The sequence below is a fragment of the Chlorocebus sabaeus genome, chromosome 23 (genome assembly GCF_047675955.1).
Source record: "Chlorocebus sabaeus isolate Y175 chromosome 23, mChlSab1.0.hap1, whole genome shotgun sequence".
Taxonomy (NCBI): domain Eukaryota; kingdom Metazoa; phylum Chordata; class Mammalia; order Primates; family Cercopithecidae; genus Chlorocebus; species Chlorocebus sabaeus.
This window is the reverse complement of record NC_132926.1, coordinates 44,834,185-44,860,903: the sequence shown is the minus strand read 5'-3', so window position 1 is coordinate 44,860,903 and position 26,719 is coordinate 44,834,185. Positions and strand designations below refer to the sequence as shown.

The 26,719-nt window shown below is 43.4% G+C and overlaps 1 protein-coding gene across 1 annotated transcript in view; it reads right to left on the bottom strand.

Moving 5' to 3' along the window:
- Positions 1–26,719, bottom strand: part of SPOCK1 (SPARC (osteonectin), cwcv and kazal like domains proteoglycan 1) — a 515,600-nt gene that overhangs the window by 282,613 nt on the left and 206,268 nt on the right. The window contains exon 3 of the mRNA XM_008014545.3: positions 5,579–5,624. Coding sequence (XP_008012736.2) covers positions 5,579–5,624 — 46 coding nt within the window. The remainder of the gene's footprint in view (positions 1–5,578; positions 5,625–26,719) is intronic.

Sequence of the window (26,719 nt, the reverse complement as noted above, 5' to 3'; positions counted from 1 at the left end):
CCTTTTGAGTTTTAGAATTTTTGCCTCAAAATAGTTCAGGGCTTTGGTCAGGATTTGAGTTTGTCCGGATCTTGGTATAATAGACTGGAAGTCAAAGGGCGAGGTCTTTCTTTTCTTCTATTCACGAGAACAGCATGAGTGAAAGGGGCCCCTGACTCTCTGAGTTTTATTTTTATCTGGAGATCAATTTCTACAAGTTCACATGCTGCTTTGAAGATCACCAGCAACATCTGAGGTTTATCTACAGCCAGTCTGCTCTGGAAGAATGATTAGTATTCACTCCAGAATAAAAAGCATCATCTTTAAAACCAATGTCTATACACTTTATCTAAAACGTTCATTTATTCCACTTTAAAGGAACCCACTTGTCTCAGGAAAGTTCCATGCTAAATCTCTTCAGCCATTTGTCCGACAGTGGCTTGTCTCCTCAAGTGGAACTTCATAGCCAAATAAATTGGGGGGTTCTTTCCTGAGTGCACCGTGGCTCCAGCAGAGAACCTGTTAGTGTTTCATCACTTTGAGACATCTTCATGCAATCAGAATTTTATTCCAAAGTAGTACAGTGGTTATATACATAAATTGCCTTCCCAACCCTCCAGTGCACAAAAAATCCTTTTGTTCAACAAAAGTACTATAAAGAAGTTTCCATTTTCTTCTTCTAAAAGAACTACTCAGGAAGCTTTGAAACATCTTGTTAGAATTCACTTTGCTGTATGTTCACGCCCTATTCAATGAATCCCCAAAGCATTACCTTTATTTTATTTTTACAACAGCTTTGTGGTTCAATAAATTCTATCTTTCATTCCCCTCCAGACCCTCATCAAGCCATCTCACTTAAAGGCAAAAGAGACAATCTTTGTGACAATACCTTTATTATTTGCATTGAAGGTAACTGTTACCAGCAAGTGTTGGTTGTACAGCATCAGGGAGCCTGGTCCACATACCAAAGGTACAGACTGCATAAGGCCAGGGCGTAGCAAAAAGCATCACCTCAGCTAAAACTGGCCTATGTCACCTGTATAAACACTTGACATATTAAGCATTTCCCTGTCACCTAGATCGACCCTCCCCACTTCCCTACCCCCCGTAGGACCTTGGATGGGTGTCTCTTAGGATTGATAACTGGGAGTGTCCTCCAAGAGAGGTCTTCCTTAGTGTCATCCCTATTATCCAGTTCAGTGTGTTAAACATCAGGCATTTGGTAACTGCTTATGGAATGAAGGAAGGAAGGAACACATTAAGAGCCTGAACCTCTTCAGCTCCAATAATGGGGATCTGAAGTGTACCAGTAGGATGACCCACCACTAGTTAAGACGAGTCACTGTGTAGCTCCGAGAGCTTCAGAGCATCACAACTTGGAAGGCCACCAGACAGGAACAAAAGGAGAAGGGAATAAAACCAGAATGGAGTGGGAAGAAAGCCACTAGGAGAGGCTGCTAAATAGGAAGAGAATGAAAATAATCGATGACTTGCTGATCACTTGTCAAGCACTCCCTATATGCCAGGCATATTAATTCACTTCATCTTCTCAGTGCTATCATTGAAAGTACTTATCATTATTGCCATTTCCAGGTAGGAAGGTTTAGAATCAGAAAAGTTAAGCTACTTGCCCAGGATCACACAGCTAGTAACCGACAGAGTCAAATTCTAAACTTGGAGAATCTGACTCCTAACCCTAGGACCCTAGACTGCACTTACCAAAGTGTATCATGCCAAATACATTACCTCCTCTGAGAATCCGATAGGTGTGTAGTGGAAAAAATTGAAAATATGGTCACAGGCAAATTTGGAAAATGATACGTTAAATGGTCTTCTTTACTGAAAGATGCCTCCGAGTTTTTAAGTTGATAATGAGCACTGTGAATCTCCAAGAGATGAGGGTATATGTGTGTCCCTTATTTGACCATCAGTGGTTTTCCTGGGGAAGCATCTTGCTGACCCAGATCCCCACTGAGAAGTACTAACCTCATATGCAGTCTCGAGTTTGTCAGGGGCCAGTTAAGGGAAGGTGCCGGCAGGGCAAAGTGGCAGAGGCAACCAAAAGCTCTGGAATCACCCTAGAGCTCTGCAGCCTCGGTCAGCTCTCTGAAGGTCCATCCAGGGGCCTTCATTTCTCCTGACTACGCAAGATAAGAAATCCATTTGCATTGGCCCATGGCTCTCTCAAACTGTGCAGCCTGCCCAACTCTGTCTGCAGGGCGTCTGTCTTTGCGGACTTCACAAGGGAAATTTCTCACCTGAGTTAATCATTGCCGTCAATTCTGAACTCCTGTCCATCCTTTCTATGAGGAGATTTGGCATTAAATCATTACAAGACAAAAGGATATGCTACTTATGACACTTTACCCTAATCTCAGGAAGAATTCTTAGAAAAGTCTGAAGTTGATGGCCATTATACTCCACTGACAGAGCATTAATGATTCACTTAAAGATAAGTTAAAGACATCCTGAGTCTCATTATTGGAGAGCACCAGGTGAGATACTTTTCTTCTAACTACCTTAGAGTCAATTACATGATGATAGCACTTGCTCCATGAAGCCCTGTTGTTCAAAGTTTAGTAAATATCTTTAAGCAGAGAGAGCAATTACAGCTAAGTAACTATTTCTTGAATACTTTGAGTCTTCTAACTATTCACCACACCAACATGACAATCAGAAGCTGCATGGGCATTTCAGAGGTCAAGCTGGAGAGCTGAATTAATAAGGCTGACCACTGGTGACAGCCAGAGCCCAGGGCTCCAAGGCAATGAATGATGCCATGAAGAAGTTACCCGAGTCTTAGAGGAGTGACATCATTTAGCAAGTATGTTTTGGGTTCCTAATGATAGCTGTTGAGTCACCAAACCAAATCCTCTAAAATACTGCCCTCATCATGTCACTAGCCTGCCCAAAGACTTTCTATGGCACCCCACTGCCAAGAAAACAAAGTTCAAACTTGGCAGATTGGTATGGAATGTCCCCTCAACACATTTCAAATCCACCTTTCTGACTACACTATTACCAGAATTCCCTGTGCTGGGCCTTCCTTCCCCTCCTGTCCCTCTACATTCCAAGCCTACTCTATACCCACCTCTGTCATGAAGCCCCTTCCATCCTCATCCTAAACCATATTTGTCATCTGAAATTCTGAAGACACACTTCAACAAGTCTATTTCTACAAACTAAAACTTTCCCCCAACCACAAACCCATTTTAACTATGTTTGATTCTTTTTTTCAGCTCAGGAGAGGAAATGACTCCTCTTTCGCTGTCATCTTCCACTGGAGTTCAGTAATTCTCCTATTTTCTGAGAAGATGAAATGCTCTACATCTTCCATGCCTGTGGTTTATATTTCACCGAGTGGTGTCAGCACTGTTAGAGTAACCTCCCATTTTTATTGAGCCGCACACAATGTAATTGATGACATCTGCTGGGGCTGATATTTTAAGTGAAGGCTATTCTCGGCTCTGCCTGTGCTCCTCATGGTTCTGTATATAAATAGCCAACAGCAGCTACCCCTGAGGTACAAAGTGGGGCTACTCAGTTAAGGTCCTTGATTATATCCCATAAAGTCATAAGGTTTTCTGGGAGGGTTAATCTGAGCAGACCCAGTTTTCAAACCTGCAGAACTAGAAAAAGAGAACAGGATGGGGCTCTGCTGGATATAGCTGCCATCACTTCTAGGAGACAAAAATCCTTGTTTGGACTGTTTATACACTGAGGGTTAAAGACAGTGATTTTGTGGTTCTCAAAATTTCTGTGTTAACTCCCAAACCAAGGGAAGGTATCATTTATATCCCAAGTGGCAAATGACACCTACCTTGATGTATTCCTTCTCCAACGTGCATTAGTAAAAGCAAAAATGTCTTCCCTCAGGAGTGTTTGCATTCATGTGCAAGCTTCAGCAAAGAGTAATTTTTGCAGTTATTTAGGCAACATTTGATCCTTATAGCACAAGAACCTATTTCTAGTTCTTAGCTAAAAAGAACCAGTTCACAGCGACTGTCAGTTGAGTTACCTTTGCAAGCAAAAGCCTGGTAGGGTTGTTTGCAGAAGGGCTTGTTTATCAGGCACAGACAGGGAATTTGTTGGTCTTTAACTACAAATATTCTTCATAAAGTTTTATCCTATTAAAAAGTTTTAAAATTTTTGATCACTTTTAATAAAACATTTCTAAGCTAAATTACAAATGCCTTCATATGCTTTTGGGTGAATCATTGTGATGATTCAGTCATTGTTAGAATTGTAAAGGAGTAATTCTGTTACCACTCTAAGGCTGCTAAGACGTGTACAGTCCAGACAAAGCCTCCAAAGGAAGGTTTTGCTGGACACCTTGCCCTTTACATAAACACATACAGTTCTCCATTTGTAGATTCACATGCTTCCCTGAACACACCTGCATCACAGCCATTAACAGATCCCACCACAATTGTTGACTGATTTATTTCCCTACTCCCCACTCTGAGCTCCTGTAGGGTAGGCAACACAGCATTTTTGCTCTATCCCTAGTACCTGGCTTGGTGCTTGTGCATACAGCGAAAGCTCAATAAATGTTTGAGAATGCAAGCATGCATGAATGAAAAAAATGTTACACTACTTCAAGGCATATGATAAATGTATATATGGAAATTTTAATACTAATTTTGCTTATGAGAAAACCAGAATCCAGAGGTAGTGACCCATTAAACTGACAAAGCAGAGGGCAGAAAGGAGCACCTTCCTCCACGTTACATATCAATGCCTCCCTCGATTTCTTCGTGTCAAGTTGACCATCATGATCACATCAAATACTCATGTTACAGAACTGAAGCTGATTCTCAGAAGCATGAACACTTTGAGATGTGGTAGGTAATACCGTTTCATTGTGTTCTGGCATTAATTGCATATAAACATATGAAGTGCAATCTAACATCATTTTCAACAGCACCACACACGGAACAACAGGGGAAGGGATGTGATTCATGGCAGGTCCTCACTGTGTCTTAAATAACTCACAGGAGGACACTGTTAGTGATTTACAACAGCTATCATGAGAGACTGGTTTGCTGCTTGCTGGGGGGATGGGGGTGCAGAAAGCCTTCTGTGGGCCATGCTTAAACCCAAGCTGACACTGAAACAGGCTTCTATTTAGAAACCATGAAGAAGTTATTTAACAAATAAAATCGCAGTACCCTTGAAAGTCTCCCAGGATTAACCTTTTTCTAGAAAGAAAGTTTCATTTTTATGGTTTGTGTGAATTAGGGAAGCATCTCCAGGTACAGTCTGTTTCATGAATGAAAGCACTGCATTCGGCCCCACAGTTCACCATGTTAATTTGATAATCAAATTTCACTTTTTTTTTTTTTTTAACAAAACCAATCAATGATTACACTGGTCAAGCCAATTAAAAGAAATTGTTTAAATCAGCCCTAGACATAACCTCAGACAAATAACCAATTTGATAAAATAATTTCTATCACCCCAGTCAATTCAGTCCCTGAAGTCAATAAAATAACACAGCTAGCTGGCCTTTGTGGGAACATTAACTCAGCATGCAAGGAAGGAAAAATGAAACCACATTTACCACAGACTATACAGCAAGAAGTATTGCATCCATTACCTTGGTCAAAGGGCTTGTTGGGATTCCAGTTTCTGAAATAATCATCCTATATAAGGAAAAAATAGAAAACAAAAGTTAGAGTTCAAAAAGCTTCTCACATAACTGCATAAAAAACCTGCCTTCCTTTTCACCTCCCAAAACACAAAGGAAAACACTGAAAGCTTAGAAATTTTTCCCAAAACATGCATTAATGTGTAATAAAAAATATCAATTTCCTTTTCAAATTCCTGTCTTTCAAACTGTGTGTATTAAATACTTGGAACAGTAAAAACATTTCAGCCCAGTGTGGAAACAGCGCTGCTCTTCTTAGTTTGACATATAAACCCAGACACCTTCTAAGTGCAAGGTGTATTTGCTATCAATTATACTATAGGTGATGCCTTGCTGCTCTCAGTTATGATTAAGCCTCTGTGTTTGTAACAGCTGATAATTCAACTGTCAACATTTCTTTTACATAGAGACATGCATCTTGTGGTGCACAGTTCCAGTTTTTCAATACTCACAAAACCTAAAAAGAGACGGCCTTCCAAATGTTAGAATTAACCAAAGGTGTACATTTAGCTTAATACCATTTGTTCTGGGTATAGAAAGATGAAAAAACAAAGGCTGGCCAATCTGGTCTCTTCATAACCATGTCTTTCTTGCATTTTGTTTGCATCAATTTATGCTCTGAGGCTAGGCAATTCACTACTTTAAAATTGCAAGGATCTCAATCCCTCAACTCTTCATAGCTATGTTAACTTCTTCCCCACTCCTAATAACCCTTTCCTTGCTAACAGCCACCATGTACTCCCTTTATTCTCCCTGTCAGCACCCTTTGACCCCATTGTTTCCCAGCACACCCACTGTATCAGCAAAACTGAACAGCTTGCAAGTTGAAGAGGTGTCACCCATGCGCATTATCCCCATACAATCTTTAAGGATTTGTCCCTTTGTAGTTAATACTCAATTGCTTTGCTATATGTGTTTTTGGCAGGCAGTCTGCACGCTGCAGTTTCAGAAAGCTGTCCAAAACGAAGCCTCAGTATCTCTTCTGGAAAAGCTAATTTACATCGAAGTGCACAATTAGTTTAAATTATTGTCCATGCTGTGTTCTGATGCAGTTTATCTCTGACACGATCGCCTGTGAATTTTATCAGCCTCAGTGTCATTCAATTATATAGCTTTACAAAATCCTTGTTGAGTTCACCTAAGCCCTTAAATAGGTTTTAGGAAACTAGATTTAGAGTAAAATCAGAACATATTGTTTCTTGGCCAGTGATTCCATCTTCCAAAGCATTAAGAAATAAACAGCTTCCTCTGGATCCAGAGGAATCAGCACTAAATTATTTTTAGCTTCAAAGAATTGCCCACTTTGCTCTGGCTTTAATTTTATAGAATAACTGGCCTTCTCACCCATCTGGTTAGGGAGTCTTTGAGCTCTTTACCATGAAGTATCACTGAGAAAATTTAAAACAATCACGGCAATATCTTTCCCCATTTATAATTTTAAATACAATCCCAAACTTCTGGAATTGTGCTGTCAGAAATTTGGCAGCCACTGTTAAATGATTTTAAGTTAAAGGTCGGATGGTAGATAGGAAATTTAGCACCCAATTTCTCGGTTTGATGACCAAAGTGTTCTTAGCCTTAGACAACTATGTTACCAACATTTTCTGCTATTCTCAAGGGCAGGAGAAGAGATAACCCAAGATGAACTCATTCTCACCAGTGGAGGAAAAAAGGATCAAACCGTTCATCTTTCCAACTGTGTTTTATCAATCCTCTCTCCACATACAGAGGATGGCATCATATCTAATGGCAATGTGGAATCTTGTGAAATGTTTTCTACTTGAACATGCTGTTCTAATAGATAAAGCCCTTGGAAGCTTAGGCTGTGTGTCCAATAGGGAAGGGCTGAAACGAAAGACTAGTTCCTTTAACTTTAATTTCACAGGCCACATTCTCTTTGATGTCAAAGAAAGGTTTGAGCAAGTCTCAAGAACTGGATAGTCCCTAATGATTTCAACATACTTTATAACATGGATGGAATTTGAAGCACTCTTCTGGACCTTGCCACTTTTTCAGGTTAACTATAATTACCATTTTTACGTATTTCTTGGGGAAAATCACAGTTTTAAGTATAAGGCCTCCAAAAGTAGCTATCTGCATTAGAATATTTAAAACCCATTGCAAATGTAACAATACTGCCTAATTGCTGCCAAAATGTGAAAGTACACCTTGAGTGAAAACTCATTATGCAAAATGAGTCCTTCAAACAACCCCTTGCCCAGCCAGGCCAAGCAGGGAAGAAAAATGATTCTCTGCATCTGATTACTTTTGCCCTGCCTCAGGAAAGTGGATTGCCAAAGCAAAAACCAATGAGCCAGAGCTGATAAAACCTTGGGTGTCACTGCTTTGGCTGCAGCTGAGAGAGGAAACCTCAAATCAGGGGCCAAGATCATGAACACATGTGAAGGACTCTAGGCACCAGAGCCCACTTAGGGGATGGTCACTGAGCATGGGGGAGGGGTCTCTTAGCAGCCACTGCTGCAGTCTGTGTCAGGGAATAAGTGCTGCAGCATCCGTGATCACTGTCGCACACTGTCCTAGCTAGGTTCGAGGGCTTCCACACACGGTGAGTACAAGCAGGCTGGGCTGTATCGATTAAGTCACTCTGCACCTGAGAGAATTCTGGTAAGGCACAGTCCAAACTCAAGTGGAGAAAGTCAAAGACAAAAGACAAAAAAGAATGGCTCTTCTAGAGCTTCACCTCCTGAAAATTTGTTCATCCCTAAGACCCACTTAACGATTAGGGTGCTCAAAGGACATCAGGATAGCTGTCAGTGGTCCTGAACCAACACCCCACCAATACCAAGGCTTGGCATTTCTCCAGGGCCTAAGACCCAGGTGGCAGAGCCAGGCTTTTAAAAAACAATCTTATTTTATATCTAAATAAAAACATATCGTATCTATTTTACATTGTCCTGAAATGAAGAGACCCATGACTTGCTATGCTGTCGATAATTCTACCACTTCTACCCTGGCAAGTAGTGTGTCTGCCCCAGCACTACCCCGGTGCTGTGTAGGCCCCAGACTTAAGCCCTGAAGCTGATAACGTGCATTAACAACCCTTGCCTCTGACCTTCCCTCTGGCCCCATAAAGTTACGGCTTGTTAAAATTCAAACTGTGGTGAAAGACATACTGGATAGATCAAACTTGTCAGGTAAGGCATATCTATCTGAGTTAGCCTCTTAAGTGGCAATTTTGTCATCTAATGATAAAGCTTTTATAAAGACTTGCAAGGAGCCCAGCAACAGTTAATTTTTAAAACATAAACCCAAATAGAAAGATGCATATCTAAATACGGTCATTTATTAAGTTCAATAGCTCCCATTAATGCATTTCACAAGTTGAGGAATGAAGGATGGCAGTGTTACTACACGTGTATTTTATGGGCTACACTGAAGAATGTAATTATATCAGGCATCTTCTGGACAGGACAGAGAACAGTCTTGCTGTAAATTCTGACTAACCCATATGAGGAAAGACTGATGCCACTTCACTGTAACATTTCATAAATGAATATTATTCACCCCTTTTTTAGGGATTGTTAAAACCTGAAAGAACCTATAAATGTAAACAGAGGCCCAAACTTAAGCATATTGACTTAGGTCTAGAATCACGCAGTATTCCAGGGCAGCAGGAACTCTCACGAAAAGTTGACATGGCCAGGTGCAGTGGCTCACACCTGTAATCCCAGCACTTTGGGAGGCAGAGGTGGGTGGATTACCTGACGTCAGGAGTTTGTGACCAGCCTGGTCAACATGGTGAAACCATATCTCTACTAAAAATACAAAATTAGCTAGGTGTGGTGGCATATGCCTGTAGTCCCAGCTACCCGAGAGGCTGAGACAGGAGAACCGCTTGAACCAGGGAAGCAGAGGCTGCAGTGAGCCAAGATTGTACCATTGCACTCCAGCCTGGGCGAGACAGAGCAAGACTCTGTCTCAAAATTAATTAATTAATTAATTTTTTAAAAGTCACCGTAAAGATCATGGTAAGAAAGTGACAAATAATCTATGTCCAGGATAAAGGAGGAGGGTTGGTGTTAGTGGGAGAGGAGGAAACAGAGACTGGTAGAAAATAAGGCTCCAGTTATTGTTTTATTTTCTACAGCTGATCAACAAAGATAAAACTATATTTCTCCATTTATCTAACTTGGTAAATACTCCACTCACATAGTATTGAAACCTGTGAAATTATTGGCACTCGATGGCTGAGTGCCATCAAGAAATTCTAATATTTCTAACTCAATAGTTAAAAAGGAATTTAACTATTAATGCTTTAGAGATATTCTGTTCTGATAAGCATCAATGAAAAAGAAAATATGTTTTACATATACATATATACACATTTTATATATAATATATACTATTAAAGATATATTTGTCATGATATATTACATGTTTTTCATACACATAAATATGCCAAGAGCATTCCACTCTATAATGCATCTTCCAAAGAAATAATTAAGTTTGCTTAATATGAAATGACAAAATATTCTTGCTATAATTTGGGTGATTAAGTCTCTTCATCGTGGATGATGATAGCCTATGGTTCCAGCCCATTTTGAATAAGAACCTGGATTTTCTTTTACTATACCATAGCCCCAAAATGACTGATGCAATTTAGCTCAAATATTCCCCAGGGATTTGCCTTTCAAGAGGTGCCTGTCTAATCTCCAAGGAATGTCAAAGCTGACTCTGAGGAAAAGATGGGATGGCAGAACCAAATGGAAACCCAATTGCCTTGGCACCCAATTTTGAAGATGATAATGTAATTTATTACATACTACAGCTTCAGATGCTACAGATCAAACACATTTAGTTCTCCTGAAACAGATCATTTCTCCTTCATACATATTTTAGCTAAGCTGTTTGAACCCTGCCGTTTCATCTGATGATTACCTGAGATAATATTAATACAAATTACCAGCCTAGAAAATAAATGGGAGCCTCATTTGTCTTGACCAGGAGGGAGCAATAGAGACATAAACTGAAGGAAGCAAATTAAAAGGAGGGCAGGCAGTCACTTTGGAGTTGTCTGTGGGCCAATTGCAGATACACACAAAATGGAGAAGCACTTCCCTGCAAGGCCAGGTGGATCAGAACTGAGTTTGTAGATCCCAGATGGAGGCAGACCCTGCTTTACCAAAACTGCAACCTTTAGAAAGAGATCAATGAAGGGACTGTAGCCAGTTGCTCTCAAGAGGATTCAGTGAAAACTGGTTCCATTTATCTTCACACTACTTGACTGGGGGGAATAGGAAGAAGGTCTGGTTGGTGGGTGGGAGAAACGTCCCCAAAAATGTTAATAGAAGTTACCAGAAAAGTGAGATTTCCAGACCATTATGTAAACGCATCCGTTATATAATGTGACATTTGCCTGTAATTTTGTGTGCAATGTAAATCTCTGCTAATTCCACTATTATAAGGTACAAAACACTCCATTTATTAAGAAACGAGCTGGCGGCCAGGCACAGTGGCTCACGTCTGTAATCCCAGCACTTTGGGAGGCCCAGGCGGGTGGATCACGAGGTCAGAAGATCGAGACCATCCCGGCTCACACAGTGAAACCCCATCTCTACCAAAAATACAAAAAATCAGCCGGGCATGATGGCGGGCGCCTGTAATCCCAGCTACTCGGGAGGCTGAGCCAGGAGAATGGCGTGAACCTGGGACGCGGAGCTTGCAGTGAGCTGAGATCGAGATCGGGCCACTGCACTCCAGCCTGGGCGACAGAGACAGACTCCGTCTCAAAAAAAAAAAAAAAAAAAAAAAAAAAAGAAGAAGAAGAAGAAAGGAGCTAGCTTCACACATAACTACCCTACCTCTGAGCTGTTTTCATTCACATCTCTGGGCAAATAATTTGCTGTTTGTCTGCTCCCCATCTCTGGTGAGGAGCCTCAGTGAGAATCCTTCTGAATGAACTCACCCAGCTTGGGCAGTGACTTCAGGCTTCTCAGCCTTCCATCCAAAGTTATCACTCGTGAGAACTCTGTACAACAGGGCCTGCGAGTTGTCTGCATTAATACATTTCCCTGTGCACAAATCACCCCCACCATCCCTCCCCCCACCCACCACACACACACACACACACACACACACACACACGGGCCTAGGCTGCTTCTGAGCAGGGATGGGTCTTATTCACCTGCACCATCCCCTAAGGTGTCACTCAACAGCACACAGTAAATCCTTGCTAAATCACATCAAATATAAGAAAGTGGTTCCACTTTTATTAACATCTCTGTATCCCTGTGAAATTCCCATAACTATTACTGGTGTGTGTAAATACAGGTGGGTATATGTTGATGCACATACTCTAAATCACCTTCACCCTGAATAGAGCAATTCTTTGATAAATTGGCCTGACATTTGGTTTAAAGTCCTGCAGGTCTTAGACAAAATGATTCAGAAAATAACAATGTCAGTTGCTCTGCTCTTTCAATAAATAACCCACCAGTAAAACACAGATAATAACTGACAATCATACTTGTACTGTAACTAATGAGAAAAGATAAAGCAGCAAATGGACTGTTTATATGCATTTGATAAATTGCATCCCTTGGATATACCAATGAAAAATAAATGTGTGTGGTACTGGTTCACTGAACTAAAACAAATATTTACTACTGAGATTTCAGATTTAGAATGAAATTTACATTTTATTTGGCAACTACTTTGATGCTATGTCTACACACAGTTGAAAAATCAAAAACCTACCTCAACTTCCTGAGTACGAAAGCATTATAAATGAGAAAAAAATAAAAGAATCATATCAAACAATAGGAAGAAATGTATACATTTTTGATAATTGCATCAAATTTTCAAATTATCATAACATTAGAAAGGTCATCCAGATATGCTCCCTTAAGTCACCTACCATCATTCCTTTGAAAAGGTCCCAACAATTCACTGAGTTCATGGGAAAGGACATGAGGTTATGGGGTAGAATAACTGAAGTGGGAAGAAATCTGAGTGTGCTGTAGTGATCTATGTCATTGCTGCCGAACAGCTAGCAAAATCATGATTAAATCCAAACACTCAGCCATGATTACCATCCACGAGAATTTCAAATGAGTAATTGCCTGTGACATTGGTCCAAAGGGCAAAATTCAATAAAAACCCCAAGATGACATCTGAGACCAAGAGCAGTATACCTTCTACATTTCTGCAAAGAAATTCCTTTGCCTTGCAGTTTCAAAATAGCTTGAGGGGTCCTCAAAACTGAGAAAGATATGGATTTATGTTCCTAGGAAATATGTAAAATGAATAGTATTGTCATTGCTCCTCTAGCTGACTCAAGGATCATCACCAACAGAAAGAGCTCCCTCTTCTTGGGGACTTTCTGTCTGTCTCGGTCAGTCCATTCAAGCTGGGGTAGAGAGAAGTAACCCACTGGCTTGTTCTTTTCCCAAGGGAAAGAACTGAGTCTGAGGTTTCTTCCCCAAAATATGCTCTGTGTTCGGGCTTTTCTTCTGGAGATATGAATGGGCATATGATGCTCCATTTGTACTCTGGCCAAGACATGTGTTGTCTCCTCAGACTCAAAACCATCCACAACCTTGACTTTATTAGCAAAATTAACAAATGGAGCTAACCAAGAGCAGCCTTCTCAGTATCTGGGAAGGAAAGAATAGGTCAGCACAAGGGAGTTAAAGGCAGAAAAGATACTGTAAACAGGGCAGGCTTTGACGCAGATGTGGGTTCAAATTCTGGCTCTAGCACTCACCAGCTATTTGGCCTTGCACAGTCTACTCAGCTTCTACGAGCCAATTTCCTTATCCATAAAACAAGACCACTTGCACCTACCTTGAAGGATGGTCACAATGACTTGCAATAATGATGCAAAGGGCTCTATATCTGGCACATAGAATAAATAAAAGGTACACACTTTCATGTCCATTTCGTGAAGTTTATGGTAGGGGGATATCCCAGGAACATTGAGAGAAGCATTAGTCTTTATGGATATATTTTAAATTTCAATAATGCAATTCTTGCATATTTGAATCTTGCCAATTAGGCCCAAGTGAAGGGAAACCAATTGCAACTGGAAAAAATAATTATGAAATATTTAAATGCATGTAATTTTATTAGTCTCACGTATGACGAGAGATTTTTTAAAAAATCAATGAAATTTGAAAACTTGAGCTACAGGCATATTTTGTGTAAAGAGCAGACTCCTACTATCTAAGATTCAGTCACCCCCATCTATTAAATAGACTCCATCTATTAAAAAAGATAATACTTACACCATTGGGCCTATTTGTACATTGAGTGTGGTATTTTAAACCACTGAAAGGTATTACCTATCATGTAAGTGTACACAAATTAATTAAAGTTTCAATTATGATTAACTATATCCTGATAAGGGACCTGAACCTGCTCTGAACAGGCAAAATTTCTGTGTAATCATTAATTTACATGTAGAAAACAGATGGAGGAACCCTGAAAGGGTATGTCTCCTTGGCACACCAAACAAAGCCATTGCCATCTTATAGCTTATAGCATGTAAACCTTCATTTCCGAGAAAGTACAAATTATACTGGCCTGAGGCCCAGCTTTGTCCGAGTATCACAAATTCCAAATTAATTAGGTCCAGCCATCTTTCTGAGAATGCCTGCACCCTTCTCCCACCATAGCTGGCAGGCCTCCATGAACATCCAGATGCCACCTTCTAGAGAATAAAACACCAGCTATTAACTACCACCTCACCATCCCTCCCCACTTATCCTCTCTGGGAGGTGACAAACACAGGGATTGGCAGGAGCAGTGGTTTCCACCTTGGCTGATGGCTGGGGATGCTGTGGGGCTTTTCAAACACTGATGCCTGGCCCAGCGCAGGAGGTGCTGATTCAGTGGCTGGAGTGTAGCCTCCACACTGGGATTTTTTAAAAGCTCCCCAGGTGATTCTAATGTGCAGCCTCCATAGGAAGCCACACACTAAATCACACTGACTGAGGTGACTGAGGGAAGGCCAGGCCCACCATGGATAACAAACCAGGTACAGAACATCAGGGGCCTTCTCCCCCAGCTTCTGGAGCTTTCCAGAGTTGTATCCACCTACCACTCTCAGGGTCTGCTGCTCTAAGAGTCTCCAGCTCGGTAGAGAGCACCTCTGTCCACCTGCTGCCAAGGCAAGAACCCAGGCCGCCAGCTGGACTCCTCCCTCTTCCTTCTGCTGTTCAGGCAACAACAGAGTCCTCTTCACTTGCACTCCTGGGTCTCTCTCACATCTCCCCTCTCCTCTGCCGCAGGTCAGGCCTCCACAGTTTCTCCTCACAACATGGCCACATGCCCTAACCAGCCTCCCTGCCTCCCTTGAGCCCTGCCCTGGCTGTTCACACTGCCTCAATAGTGACCGTCTAAAGGGATGTTCTGGTCATATCATCCCCCTGCTTAAAATGCTGGAGGGGCTCCCAGGTCAAGGCCAAGCCCACCAGCCCAGCTCACAGGACCTCTGTGCCCCAGCACCTGCTGAGCCTTGTAGTCCCCTTATGGCCACACTCTAGCTTACGTGTTCCATTCGAGCCACCAATGAACTACGTTTTAATCCTTCAGCAGCCCATGCTCTCTTCGTTCCCTGAAACTCTGTCCATGCTATTCCTTCTGTGCCTGAAACACTCCTCCTCACCCTTCTTTTGCTAACATTTACTCCCCTATCAAATCCCAGTTTAGACACTTCTTCTCATGGGAAGCCTTCCTTGTCTCCAATCCTTCTGCACTTGAGGCATCGCTGCTGTGTGATATGCAGCCCCTGGGCTGCCGCAACAGAGCACTGAACTGCTCACACTATAGAAGCTGGCTACTCCTCTGCAACTCAGCCACACAGATGGCAGTCCCTAGGGCCAGGGGCTGGGTGGCCTCACTGCCAAACCTCAGCACAGCATTCATTTGGTGCCAGGTACTCTAACATCTACTGAACAAATAAGACAATGATCCAACCTCTGCTGGTTTTGTATGCCAGTATCTTGCACTGCAGCTCTGCAACTTCTTCCCCTTTGTCTCAAAACTGATGGTACTGTGACCTGGAGGTTTCTGAGGAGGGTAAAATAGATAACTCCCTTTTAATGACTAACTGGGGCAGTAACAGCAAACTGGAAACCAATGGGGATGACAATGGAAGGTCTCAGAGGGATCAACCAGGTTCCATAGGAAGAGGACAGGTAGACCTCTGCCCAATGGCCCCACCCCACATCCCCTAATGCCCTGAGTCTCCTCAGGGACCAAGAGGACTTCACGATTTGGAACACCACAGCTGAGCCAAAATCTGATACAAGATTTAGGACTTGCATCAAATCAAAGCCCAAATCAAAACATCAAAGTAATAGTAATATTAATAGTAATCGTCGTAGTAATAACAGCAGCTACCACTTTTTTTTTTTTTTAAGAGACAGGGTCTTGCCGTCACTTAAGCTGAAGTGCAGTGGCACAATTGTAGGTCACTGTAACCTGGAACTCCTGAGCTCAAGTGATCCTCCTGCCTCATCCTCCCAAGTAGTTAAGACTACAGGTGTACACCACCATGCCCAGCCAATTTTTAATTTTTTTTTTTAGAGATGGGGTCTTGCTATATTGCCCTGGCTGGTCTTGCACTCCTAGCCTCATGTGGTCCTCCTGCCTCAGTCTCCCAAAGTGCTGGGATTACAGGCATGAGCAACTCTTGCAATAACCATCTGAGACAAGCATCTCAATGTTATAGTTGTGGAAACTGAAGCTTAGAGAGAGAAAATTACTATACAAGTTCCCACAGCTAGTGAGAAGCAGAACCAGGATTTGAACTCCATTTTTGCCTGACTTCAAAGATCATGCTGTAACCACTATGTACTACTGCTTCAATTGTTGCAGAAAGTCAGGGACCCCAGAGGGACCGACTGAAGTCGCGGCATCAGCGGCATCAATGTGAACACCAGAGACCCTGGAGAGAAGGCATGGGGCTGCCTGCCCTGTGGAGATGCACCGTGATATAGGAGATACCAAGAAATGGGAGGTGAGAGCACAGATCAGAGGCCTCTCAAGAGATTCTCACTACTACTACTACCAGGACTCTCATTATGTCTGAAGCCTCAGCTTTCCTATCTGTGAAATGGGGGATGAAAACACCTGCCTCACAAGGTCTCTAAGTAAGTGGACAGCAGGTCTATCTATCGTGTGTCTGCCCCAAGAAAGCAGGCAGGATCCAGCACCCTGGATTCCTGATCCACCCCTACCCTCAGGCCCAGCCTCACTAAGATGGTTTTCTGGGAAGAATCATGGCCTTTGGCCCCAAAGACAGCAGCCTCAAGCGCAGGCTGGCACGAGATGCACAGGAGTCTCCTGCCTTTGTGTGCCCTGAACTCAGCACTCACACCCGTTTACCACCAGCACTCCTGGTGGCCCTGTGCAAAGTGAAATATCCAACACCAACATCAAAGCACCACGCAGAGGATGTAGTGGCTTTAGCATCAATCATCTCTCCGGAAAACTACGGCTGCAGGCTTGGCATGAAGTTTTCTTTAGCTGCAAAGTGAGGGCTGCTACGGCTTCTCCCAGCTCTGCCATTCAGCAGCTTCTCTTCCAAGGAACATCTGGGAAAGAAAGCAATAAAACTCCTTTCACTGTGACCCTAAGACTGTCCTAGCTGCCACCTTGCAGCCCTGTGTCCTGAGGCTCCAGCCTTTGGATCAACTTATACAACAAATACTCCTCACAAAAGTCCCAGAAATAAATTCAGCCCAAGTCTTTGTCTACTCCAAGCCTGTGCCGTCTTGATCTGATAATTCTTCTTTGAAATTTGCAATTTTGGAAGTGACATTTTCCCCATGGTAAGAGGTAACCAGAGTAAGCAAGCCTGCCACAAAGGGACCCACATTCCTGAGCCACAGTTTTCCTGTAAAATCACCAACAAGGCTTCCATGGAGAAGAGCAGGCATCCCCTCTCTGAGCAACAGCCACTGCTGACACCAGGGCCCACCACGTGGGTAGAACAGTCCTCTGAGATTGACTGGAGGCTCTCCACAGAACCCACACTCCCAAAGGCTGCAGGGCCAAGGAGACCTGAGCCACGCTGCCTGTTACCCAACAGGCACTGACGCAACCCTGTAATTGTTTTAACACAATTTCTCCTCCCCAGTACTGACGGAAAGATGCCTGATAGAAACAGATGACCACAAGGCACTTCAGCCAGGCTCCACTCTTCATAACTTGTTCAGCTGGCCCCTTGGACAGAGAGATGATGTACTGATGTCATGTGGACAAGATGGATAGTCCAGAGAACCTACAAGAGAATTGTCTTTAGGACAAGAGTAATGCACATGAGTCCCCAGATAGTAGTCCGGACCCCACTATTGGGGATCCATGTACTAGTCTACGCCATGAACAACTGGCGGTCCTGCTTCCCCCCGGGGGGAATGCTACGATCTGGTCCCGCTTATTTAGGGCCTGGGCACCCACAGAAACAGAGTGAGGCTAAGGCTAGGAAAGAAATGGAGATCAAAGGCTCTAGGATCTCAATGCCCAATGACACATCCAGATTTAACCTATAAGCATTGGGGAGCCCCTGGAGGGCTTATTTGGAAGGTGACCCCACGAAACTCATATTTTCTAAAGCATACTCCACTCTCTCTGTGTGGGACAAATTAGAGGGAGCCCAGCTGAAACTAAGGACACCAGTGAAGACTAACAACTGCCCTTACCCTCATGAAACCCATGGTCTAGCCAGAGGAGAAGTAACAAGAAATGTAAGCAGATTAAGCATATGACCTGGTAACTATCACTTAGAAAAATTAGCTATGGGTACACAGAGGAAGAAGCCACAAATTATTCCAGAGAACCAGGGAAGATTCTACTGAGGAAGGACCACTGAGGCTAGCTCTTGAAGGACAGTTTTCCAGAGGAGGGACACATAGTGGCGCAAGAGAGGACACTGCATTCAGGGGATCTGGCAGGTGCACGAGCATGCAGTCTTTGCCGCAGCAGCTCTAAGCTATGACAAAAGGCCATGAAGCATGAGCCCAGGTGCCATGACAGAGAAGAGACAACGGCAGACACTGGCAGCTCTACTCAGGGTCTCCTGCACCTCTCAGTCTGCCCTTTGCTCTGTCGCTAGGAAACTCTGTAGCTACTGCAGCTGGCTGCCAGGGATAATGCATATGATAATTACAATCCCTCCACTTTAGCTGGAAGGCTGAGCCATGACACTGTGTCTATGCCACCCAAGGGACAAGAAGCAAGCCCACACCCTGACTCTTCCAATCCAGCAGCAAGTTTTGCCACCTGTTATGGACATGTGTGAGTCATTATGAAGCATAATTAAAACCAACTAGTCTTCTGCCTGCCCTCTTTCCCTCCTAAAGACAAATACTGAGAGCTTTCTATACCTTTCCTTTGTTAAATAATTAAACATCTTTCCCTCTGAAGGTGAGCCCATAGGGCCATGCCATGTGCCCATGAAACCAGGACCCTGGAGGTCCACGCCCCCTCCCCCCCCCCCAACAGCCAGGGATCATGATTCCTGGGCTCTGGCTCTCACTCAAACTTTGAAAGGTCCCATTCTAGTTTGCAGGGGACTGGAGAAGGGGAAGAGGAACAACCACGGCCCCCTGATTCCCATCTTTTAAAATAAAAACTCTCCAGGGTAAAATTATCAGGTAAGATCATTTATATGATAAAAAAAAATACACATCAACAAGGACATATTTATTTCTTGTAGGGAGCACTCAGCTGGCAGACACCATGGAATACTTTTATGTTTTCTTTTCATTTATTATTTGGAGAAACAATAGGAATGTTAATAACATTGCAAGTCCCTTCCAGTCCTAACATTCTGTGATTCTAAACATGTCAAATGATAAATCAAATATGCCTAAAAGCTCTGTGTAAATAAAGTAGGAGCAATTTTCAGACTAGCAAGGACTGGAATGCACTGAAAGAATTCAAGGCAGACTAAAGCAATAAGCTGCTTTTGCTTTTCTTTTCATTTTTGCTTCCAAATTGTAAGGACCTAACACGAACACAAACAGTAATGATGTCCTAGATCTTTAAAAACCCCTTTCCTGTTAAATAACTTATGAATATTAAAGAAAGATTCCAGTCGGATTTTTCTCATGATGCCCAGAACTACTAAAACAGAATCTCTTGAACAAATTACCAAGACCAAATCCCTCGGCAAAATTATGTTCTCTTGCAAATTGAAGACTCTTAGGGGAAAGTTACATAGGAAGACATGAGAAGAAAGCAGAAAAACAATAAGAAAGAAGCCTAAAGATGTCACAGTGATTACTTCATCCACCTCATAAACATAGCCCCAGTGCACCAATCCCCTCCTCCCAGGGCTCAGAGGCCTGCAAAGGAAGAACAGCCACCTCCACCAACGTGCTGGAAGCCTCAACCATCCTTACCTAGTGCCCGTGACCCACTGTAAGAAGAAGAGAAGGGAATACAGAAAAGGATTAGAGAAAAATCAAAATGGTAACAATGGTTATGGGAATATGAAGGGTTTCTTCCTGTTTCTACTTTACTACTTTTCACTTAAAACAAAACATGGATTACTTCTTAAATTCATATATTGTCTATATATTCATTCATTTATTATTTCAATCATTGACTCATTCATTTAAAGTCCTCTGGGGTAGGTATAAGAAAGACAGCATCACCCTAACATTATAATCTGGGAAACTGTACCCCAGAAAAGTAAAATCATTTTTACATGAATTCACACAGCACTAAAATCTGCAGTATAAGGTCCATGTACACCAGTGGCATAGACTCTGAGAAAAGTATCTACATCCCAGACGTGAGAAGTAAAAATGAAGGGTTTCTTGGGCCATGATCATGGATAAAGTCCAGGAATGTTTCCAGGCAGCTGAATGGAACCACAAACCCTTATAATTATCCTGTTTCTGGGATGGCAAATAGTGTCACCCATTCATTTATTTCTTTTGTCCTGGCATTTCTGCTACCCTATTAAGAAATGAAAGATCTGAAATAAGCAAGGAGTGACCCTCAGCTCACCCACCAACACAGAGCCCATGGCCCATGCCAGAAATATGCAGGAGAAAACCCCAGAAATCATGTTTACCCACAAGGCAGTGACAGCTCCTGCAAAATATCCAAATTGTGGTTCGATTTATTCAAGCATTCGGGACTCAGCTCTCTCATCTAATTTACCAGCTAGACACACAAGTCACAGTTAGAACTGAAGGCACCTTGTCAGGGCTGCCTGCTGGCATTATTTGGGAACAACGCTGTGTGGGTTATTGTCGAGCTGCCCATCACAGCCTCGGATGTCCGTTTCTCACACCTCTGTTCACAAAACTCAGCTCTCAGCCCAGCCTGGAGCTAAAATCAACAGTTCTGCTTCCTGGTCTAAAACATGAAATACATAAACAGCTATGGCAGTTTTTTAACTGGTAACTTTTCTTGATGTTTCTATAGCCATTGCCTAAGTGACTCTGGACAAACATTTAACCTTCCTAGGCTTCAGTTTCCTCATCTGAAAATGAAGGCAATGGTGCCTACTCTGTCGGGGTTAATGGGAGGATTATTTGAGACTTATATGCCAAACGCCCAGCACATAGGATGCACCAAGAAATGGTAACTATATTTTGTAGTTGACCCCAGTATATCCTCTGTCTTAAGCTGATAACAGAGTTTTCAAACTTTACCATCAGTTTCCTCTGGATTAGTATATTTGTGATGCTGCCATTACGACTCTGAGGAGATTTTTAAAAATCAAATCTGGGTGATAGCTGCATTGGAAAAGCAGCAGCCACTGCTCTGTGCAAAAGTGTAAATAAAATGCCACTTAAGTAATCACATTACTCACAGCTTAACACATGTGGCTCGGAGCTGCAAGCAAACACGCATGTGTGATGGATTTCTCATTATCTATTGACTGCCACTGCAGTCCATCCAGCTGTCTGCAGGCGTCCTGCCTGGGAACGTCTACATCAGCTCCTGATGGGCCCACACTCCTGCTATCAGTGGGAACAGACCCAGCAGGAAGGAGGTGATGCCTTCATAATAAGGTGATAATGCAAACAGAAATGTTTGTTTGGAGAAAAGTTGCCAGGTTCTAAGTCAGCCATTAAAAGTCCCTTCTTTAGCTTCCAAATGATGCTGGGACTCCCCAACATCATTTGGGCCAGAGGAAATCTCTAGTTTCTTCCTCCCATGGAGGAGACTCAGCCATGGAGAGACTCGGCCTCCTCAGAGGCTATGGTATCATCTACTTTTGACTCAGCAGTGCCTAGTCCAGACCAAGCACCAAAGGAGAAAACCCAGAAATACTGCACTAGACTCTAGCTCCTCTCTGAAGCGGGCTCTAAAATCCCAGGGGTTCCCATTTGACTAAAGCCGCCCAGAAAAGTGCCAAGAACTGACCGCAGATGCATTAGGCGCGTAGACCTTTTATGCTCTGGATAGATACAGAACTCGTGAAAAAGCCACTTCACAATCCAACTGCAAGTGTGCAGTTCAGATGTGGGCATCTACAGGGGCACAGGCTGGGATGCCCTCAGGTAAGGATGTGAGGCTCAGTTCCTCATGTTAAATCTGGTCCACTGAGGCACCTGCCACATTTCCTTGGGGACGGGGCTCCCTCCAAGTGGGTGGGTACCTTTTTTTTTTGAGATGGAGTCTCACTCTGTCACCCAAGCTGGAGTGCAGTGACACAATCTTGGCTCACTGCAAGCTCCGCCTCCCAGGTTCATGCCATTCTCCTGCCTCAGCCTCCTGAGTAGCTGGGACTACAGGCGCCCGCCACCACACTCAGCTAATTTGTGTGTGTATGTGTGTTTAGTAGAGACGGGGTTTCACCATGGTAGCCAGGATGGTCTTGATCTCCTGACCTCATGATCCGCCCGCCTCGGCCTCCCAAAGTGCTGGGATTACAGACATGAGCCACCGCACCTGGCCCCCAAGTGGGTATCTTTGATTGGGGTAAGGCTTATCCTTGGAGACTCTACCTGCTTTGCCTCTACCTCCCAGTGGGGCTTCTGTGTCCTCATGATCTTCTTCCCTACCTTTGCTCCTCAACACTTGCTCCTGGATCCTTCCTCAGAGTCCGATAAAGAGACTATAACAGCTCCCAGATCACTCACATGTTACAAGGGATCCAAGCCTAAAGTGACAAACTTCTACCAGAGTGTCTGCCTCCTGAATTTATGGCATGCCTGTCGGCCTCAGTCAGGAAAAGATGAAAGGTGAGACACTTATGAACTAGCAGAGACCAGGCATGGTGGCTCAGGCCTGTAATTCCAGCACTATGGGAGGCCGAGGTGGGCAGATCACTTGAGGCCAGGAGATTGAGACCAGCCTGGCCAACACAGTGAAACCCTGTCTCTACCAAAAAATACAAAAATTAGCCAGGTGTGGTGATGTACACCTGTAGTCCCAGCTTCTTGGGAGGTTGAGACAGGAGAACCACTTGAACCCAGGAGGTGGAGGTTGAAGTGAGCCGAGATCATGCCACTGCACTCCAGTCTGGGTGACAGAGTAAAACCCTGTCTCAAAAACAAAACAAAACAAAACAAAAAGAACTAGTGTAGAGGTAAAAGGGAATGAAAATATTCTGCAAATAGCATTCAAGGAAGAGACAGTGACCAAGAAAACGAGCATAGTCAATGTGAAAATATTTTCTACTACAGACCTGAAATAGACCCAGTGGGCAGCAGAGCAAGGACCAAAGTCCTAGGGGAGGTAATGGTACCTTGCCATTTTCTAAGGGGAAACCAAGAAACTGCAACTTGAGCCTGTGTTCCACCTACAACAGGAAGCAAATGAATGTTTACTGAACATCCATGACCTGCCAAGCACCACACTCTGTGCTTTACATAGATTATTCCACAATATCATCACAATGACTTTGCAAGCATAGTGGTGGCCTCTACATTTTGTAGCTGAGGAAACTATGGCTCAGTTACATAACCTGTTCCAGGTGACACAAGGCAGGAAACACAAGAGCCAGCATTCAAATCTGGTTCTGTCCAACTGCTCCTTCTGCGCACCACGATGGCCTACCACCCCAAATTGGCTACAGGTTCCACCAAGTTCTAGACCATCAGCTCCCAAAGGGTGAACTCTGCTGCACCCGACTCAGACTCATGTAACTAACAGAGACTCAGAACAGGTATTAGTTGAATCAAAGCTGCTACATGGAGAAATTATGACTCCTCTTGGCAACTAACACTCTTTTGAAGGAAAAGGACCACCCTTGATAAAGCCCAGGGAGACTGAGCTTTCTGTGCTGAAATATGAGTGGACACAGAGAGTAGAGAGGGAAGAAGAACTGAAATCCTAAGAGACATCTGGAAGAAAGGGGACGGAAGGACGAGGAAGGTGCTGGGCCTGGCTCTGCACTACAGTAAGATCAGGAGAAAGCCAGTCAATGGGAAGGGCCCTCAGGTGGCGGAGTGACCTCATGAAAGGAGAAAATACATGTTTAATTACAAATTTGGAGAGTGTCTGTTGTGGAGTGTGTGAGGTTAAGACCCATCTCAGCCTCCCAAGTAGCTGGGACTACTGGTACACATCACCACACCTGGCTAATTTTTGTATTTTTTGGTGGAGACAGGGTTTCACTGTTTTGGCCAGGCTGGTCTCAACCTCCTGACCTCAAGTGATCTGCCCACCTTGGCCTCCCATAGTGCTGGAATTACAGGTCTGAGCCACCGTGCCTGGTCTCTGCTAGTTCTTAAGTGTCCTCCCAAAATATTTAGTGAATTCCACTGGGCTCACTAACACCTGTGTGCAAATGATTCCTCTTTGAGAAAGGAGGGGTAGGTTCAAAGAAGTGGCAAGTTCTGTGACTTAAGGGAAGTTCTGGGAACTACAGGATGATGGAACAGCTGGCCCCACACCAACCTCGCTATGACACTGGACCTCTGCATGGCTCCTGGGTAGAGATGGGCAGTGGGCAGAGGATAAAGCAGGAGTCTTGCTGATACAGCATTTGTTTACACAGGTTCCGCGGAGGGCCAGTTTTCAATGTATGGAGACCAACTCGCTAATGTGCATCAGCCCACAGTCCGATATGTGAATTGCCCCAGACTAAAGTGCCTCTGTCCCTAGCAGCAGCACAAGCACAGATAGGACCCAACAGCCAAGCAGGTTACTGGCAGACACAGACACGTTAACAAACCTGGGGCCTGCTTCACTAAAATTAGATGCAAATTTGATTTTGGTCATTGCTTGCCTTCCTGCTGGTCTTTGCATTCTTCTTCCACACAATGATTATACCTGATGACAGAACTGGAGAAAATGTTAAATAAATTATGAACACATGCTCAACCACAGCAACACAGACCTTTTGCGCTTATTAACATTGTCTCTCTGCTCTTTAGAGGACCACATTATTCCTGAATCTTTCACAGCTAAAATCTACCTGGGAACATAAATCTCCCTCACCATAATGTGAACAAGTCCCCTAACAACAGCAGCAGTTCATTACCAAACCATTTTGGGTTATATTTCTCCAAGAAAATAAATAACCAGTTTAAAGACCATCAGAAAAATGGCCCACTCATATTCAGCTTAAACATGGTTATTTACTAGAAATTATCAAAAGCCACTCACATCTGTGGTAACTATGAGCACAGAAGGTCCTCAGTGAGGTTTCCACTTAAAGATCGGAAAAAGACATGAAACAGGGGCAGCCGTGGCATTCCATTTTGAATAGATCTGCATTTCAGGCTCGCTTTGACCTTTGTGTGTGATCTTGGTAATGGAAGCCTTTGCACCAATTCTTCAGGCATGGAAGAGCCCTAGGGAGATATGTGTAAGAGGGGAGAATACCACATGCAGAGCCACTACTCTGTGCCAGCAGGGCTCACCCTCCAAAGTGGGGGTCAGCACAATGCTTTTTTTTTGTTTGTTTGTTTTCTATAAAGGGCCAAATAGTAAATAGTTTAGGTTTTGCAGGCCATATACAGACTCTGTCACACATTCGTCTTCTTTTTAACCCCTCCTTTAAAAATCATTCTAAATAAGATGGTCTCAGCTGGAGCAGGCTGTAGGCTGAGTTTGTCCATCCTGCTCTAAATAGACTACATCTCTTAATGTTCTTCACCACCCTAGGTGGCCGATGCTGTTTTTACCATTTTAAAGATAAAGGGAATGAGGTGCAGAGATGTTAGGGAACCTGCTTGAGTTCACACACTTGGCTAAGTGTCAAAGTACAAAGCCAGGCAGGATCTAAATCTAGGTCCATTCGTTTTTAAAGGTCAGACACTTCCCACTATATCACATGGCCTCAAAAACATTCTAAATTTGGCAAATCTCTTCTCAGAGGAGTGAATTTATACTATGAGTAAGAAGGGATGTAGGGAACGAATGTTTCTTGAACATCTATGTGTTGCCCTTGCCCTGAGTCCACAGGGCTGCCATGGATGGTTGTATAGGTCACTCACTGCACAAGAATGCCAGGTCAGGAAACTAACGAAGGCTGAAATTCCATCTGCACTGCACACAGTAACCAAGCACCCTGGAGCAGGTCTGCACTCACCCAGAGGGGCCCTTCCTTCTATTTCTTACTAGGGCCATGATGGCTGCAGCAGCCCTGTTAGTGTACCTCCCAGGGAGGCAGAATGAGGGAGGACCAGCCTCACCAAAATCCAGGGGAGACTGCAGCCTAGAACAGCAAAGGGAGATAGAATAGAGTCTGAGTGTATCAAATCGCAGAGCAGGTGAGTGGTGGGTGAAGCCAGTGACAGGGACCCAGGTTCCAAGTCTCAGCCACAAAGAGAACCAAGTCCCCCCAACAACCTTAGGATAGAATTTTCCAGTAAGAAGACAAACAGACCACTGTTTCACACACAGTATGAATTAACATACATCATTATCTCAAAAGACAACAGTGGAAAATAGGTACTTTAAAGGAAGAGTTACACAAATTCTATTCAGTTCAACAATTATTGGCTCTCTTAGTGATCACTTTACAAGAGCTTACTAAAAGGCGACAGGAGGTGCTGGAGAATTTCCCTAATTTCTTGATGTTTATATTCTACAAGTGCCATCCTTAACAAAAACACACTGTGAACCTGGAAGAAAAATAGGCAGCACCCAGGGTCACACTGCTCTTCAACTGGTCCTGCAGGCTCCCAGCCCACAGTTCTTCAG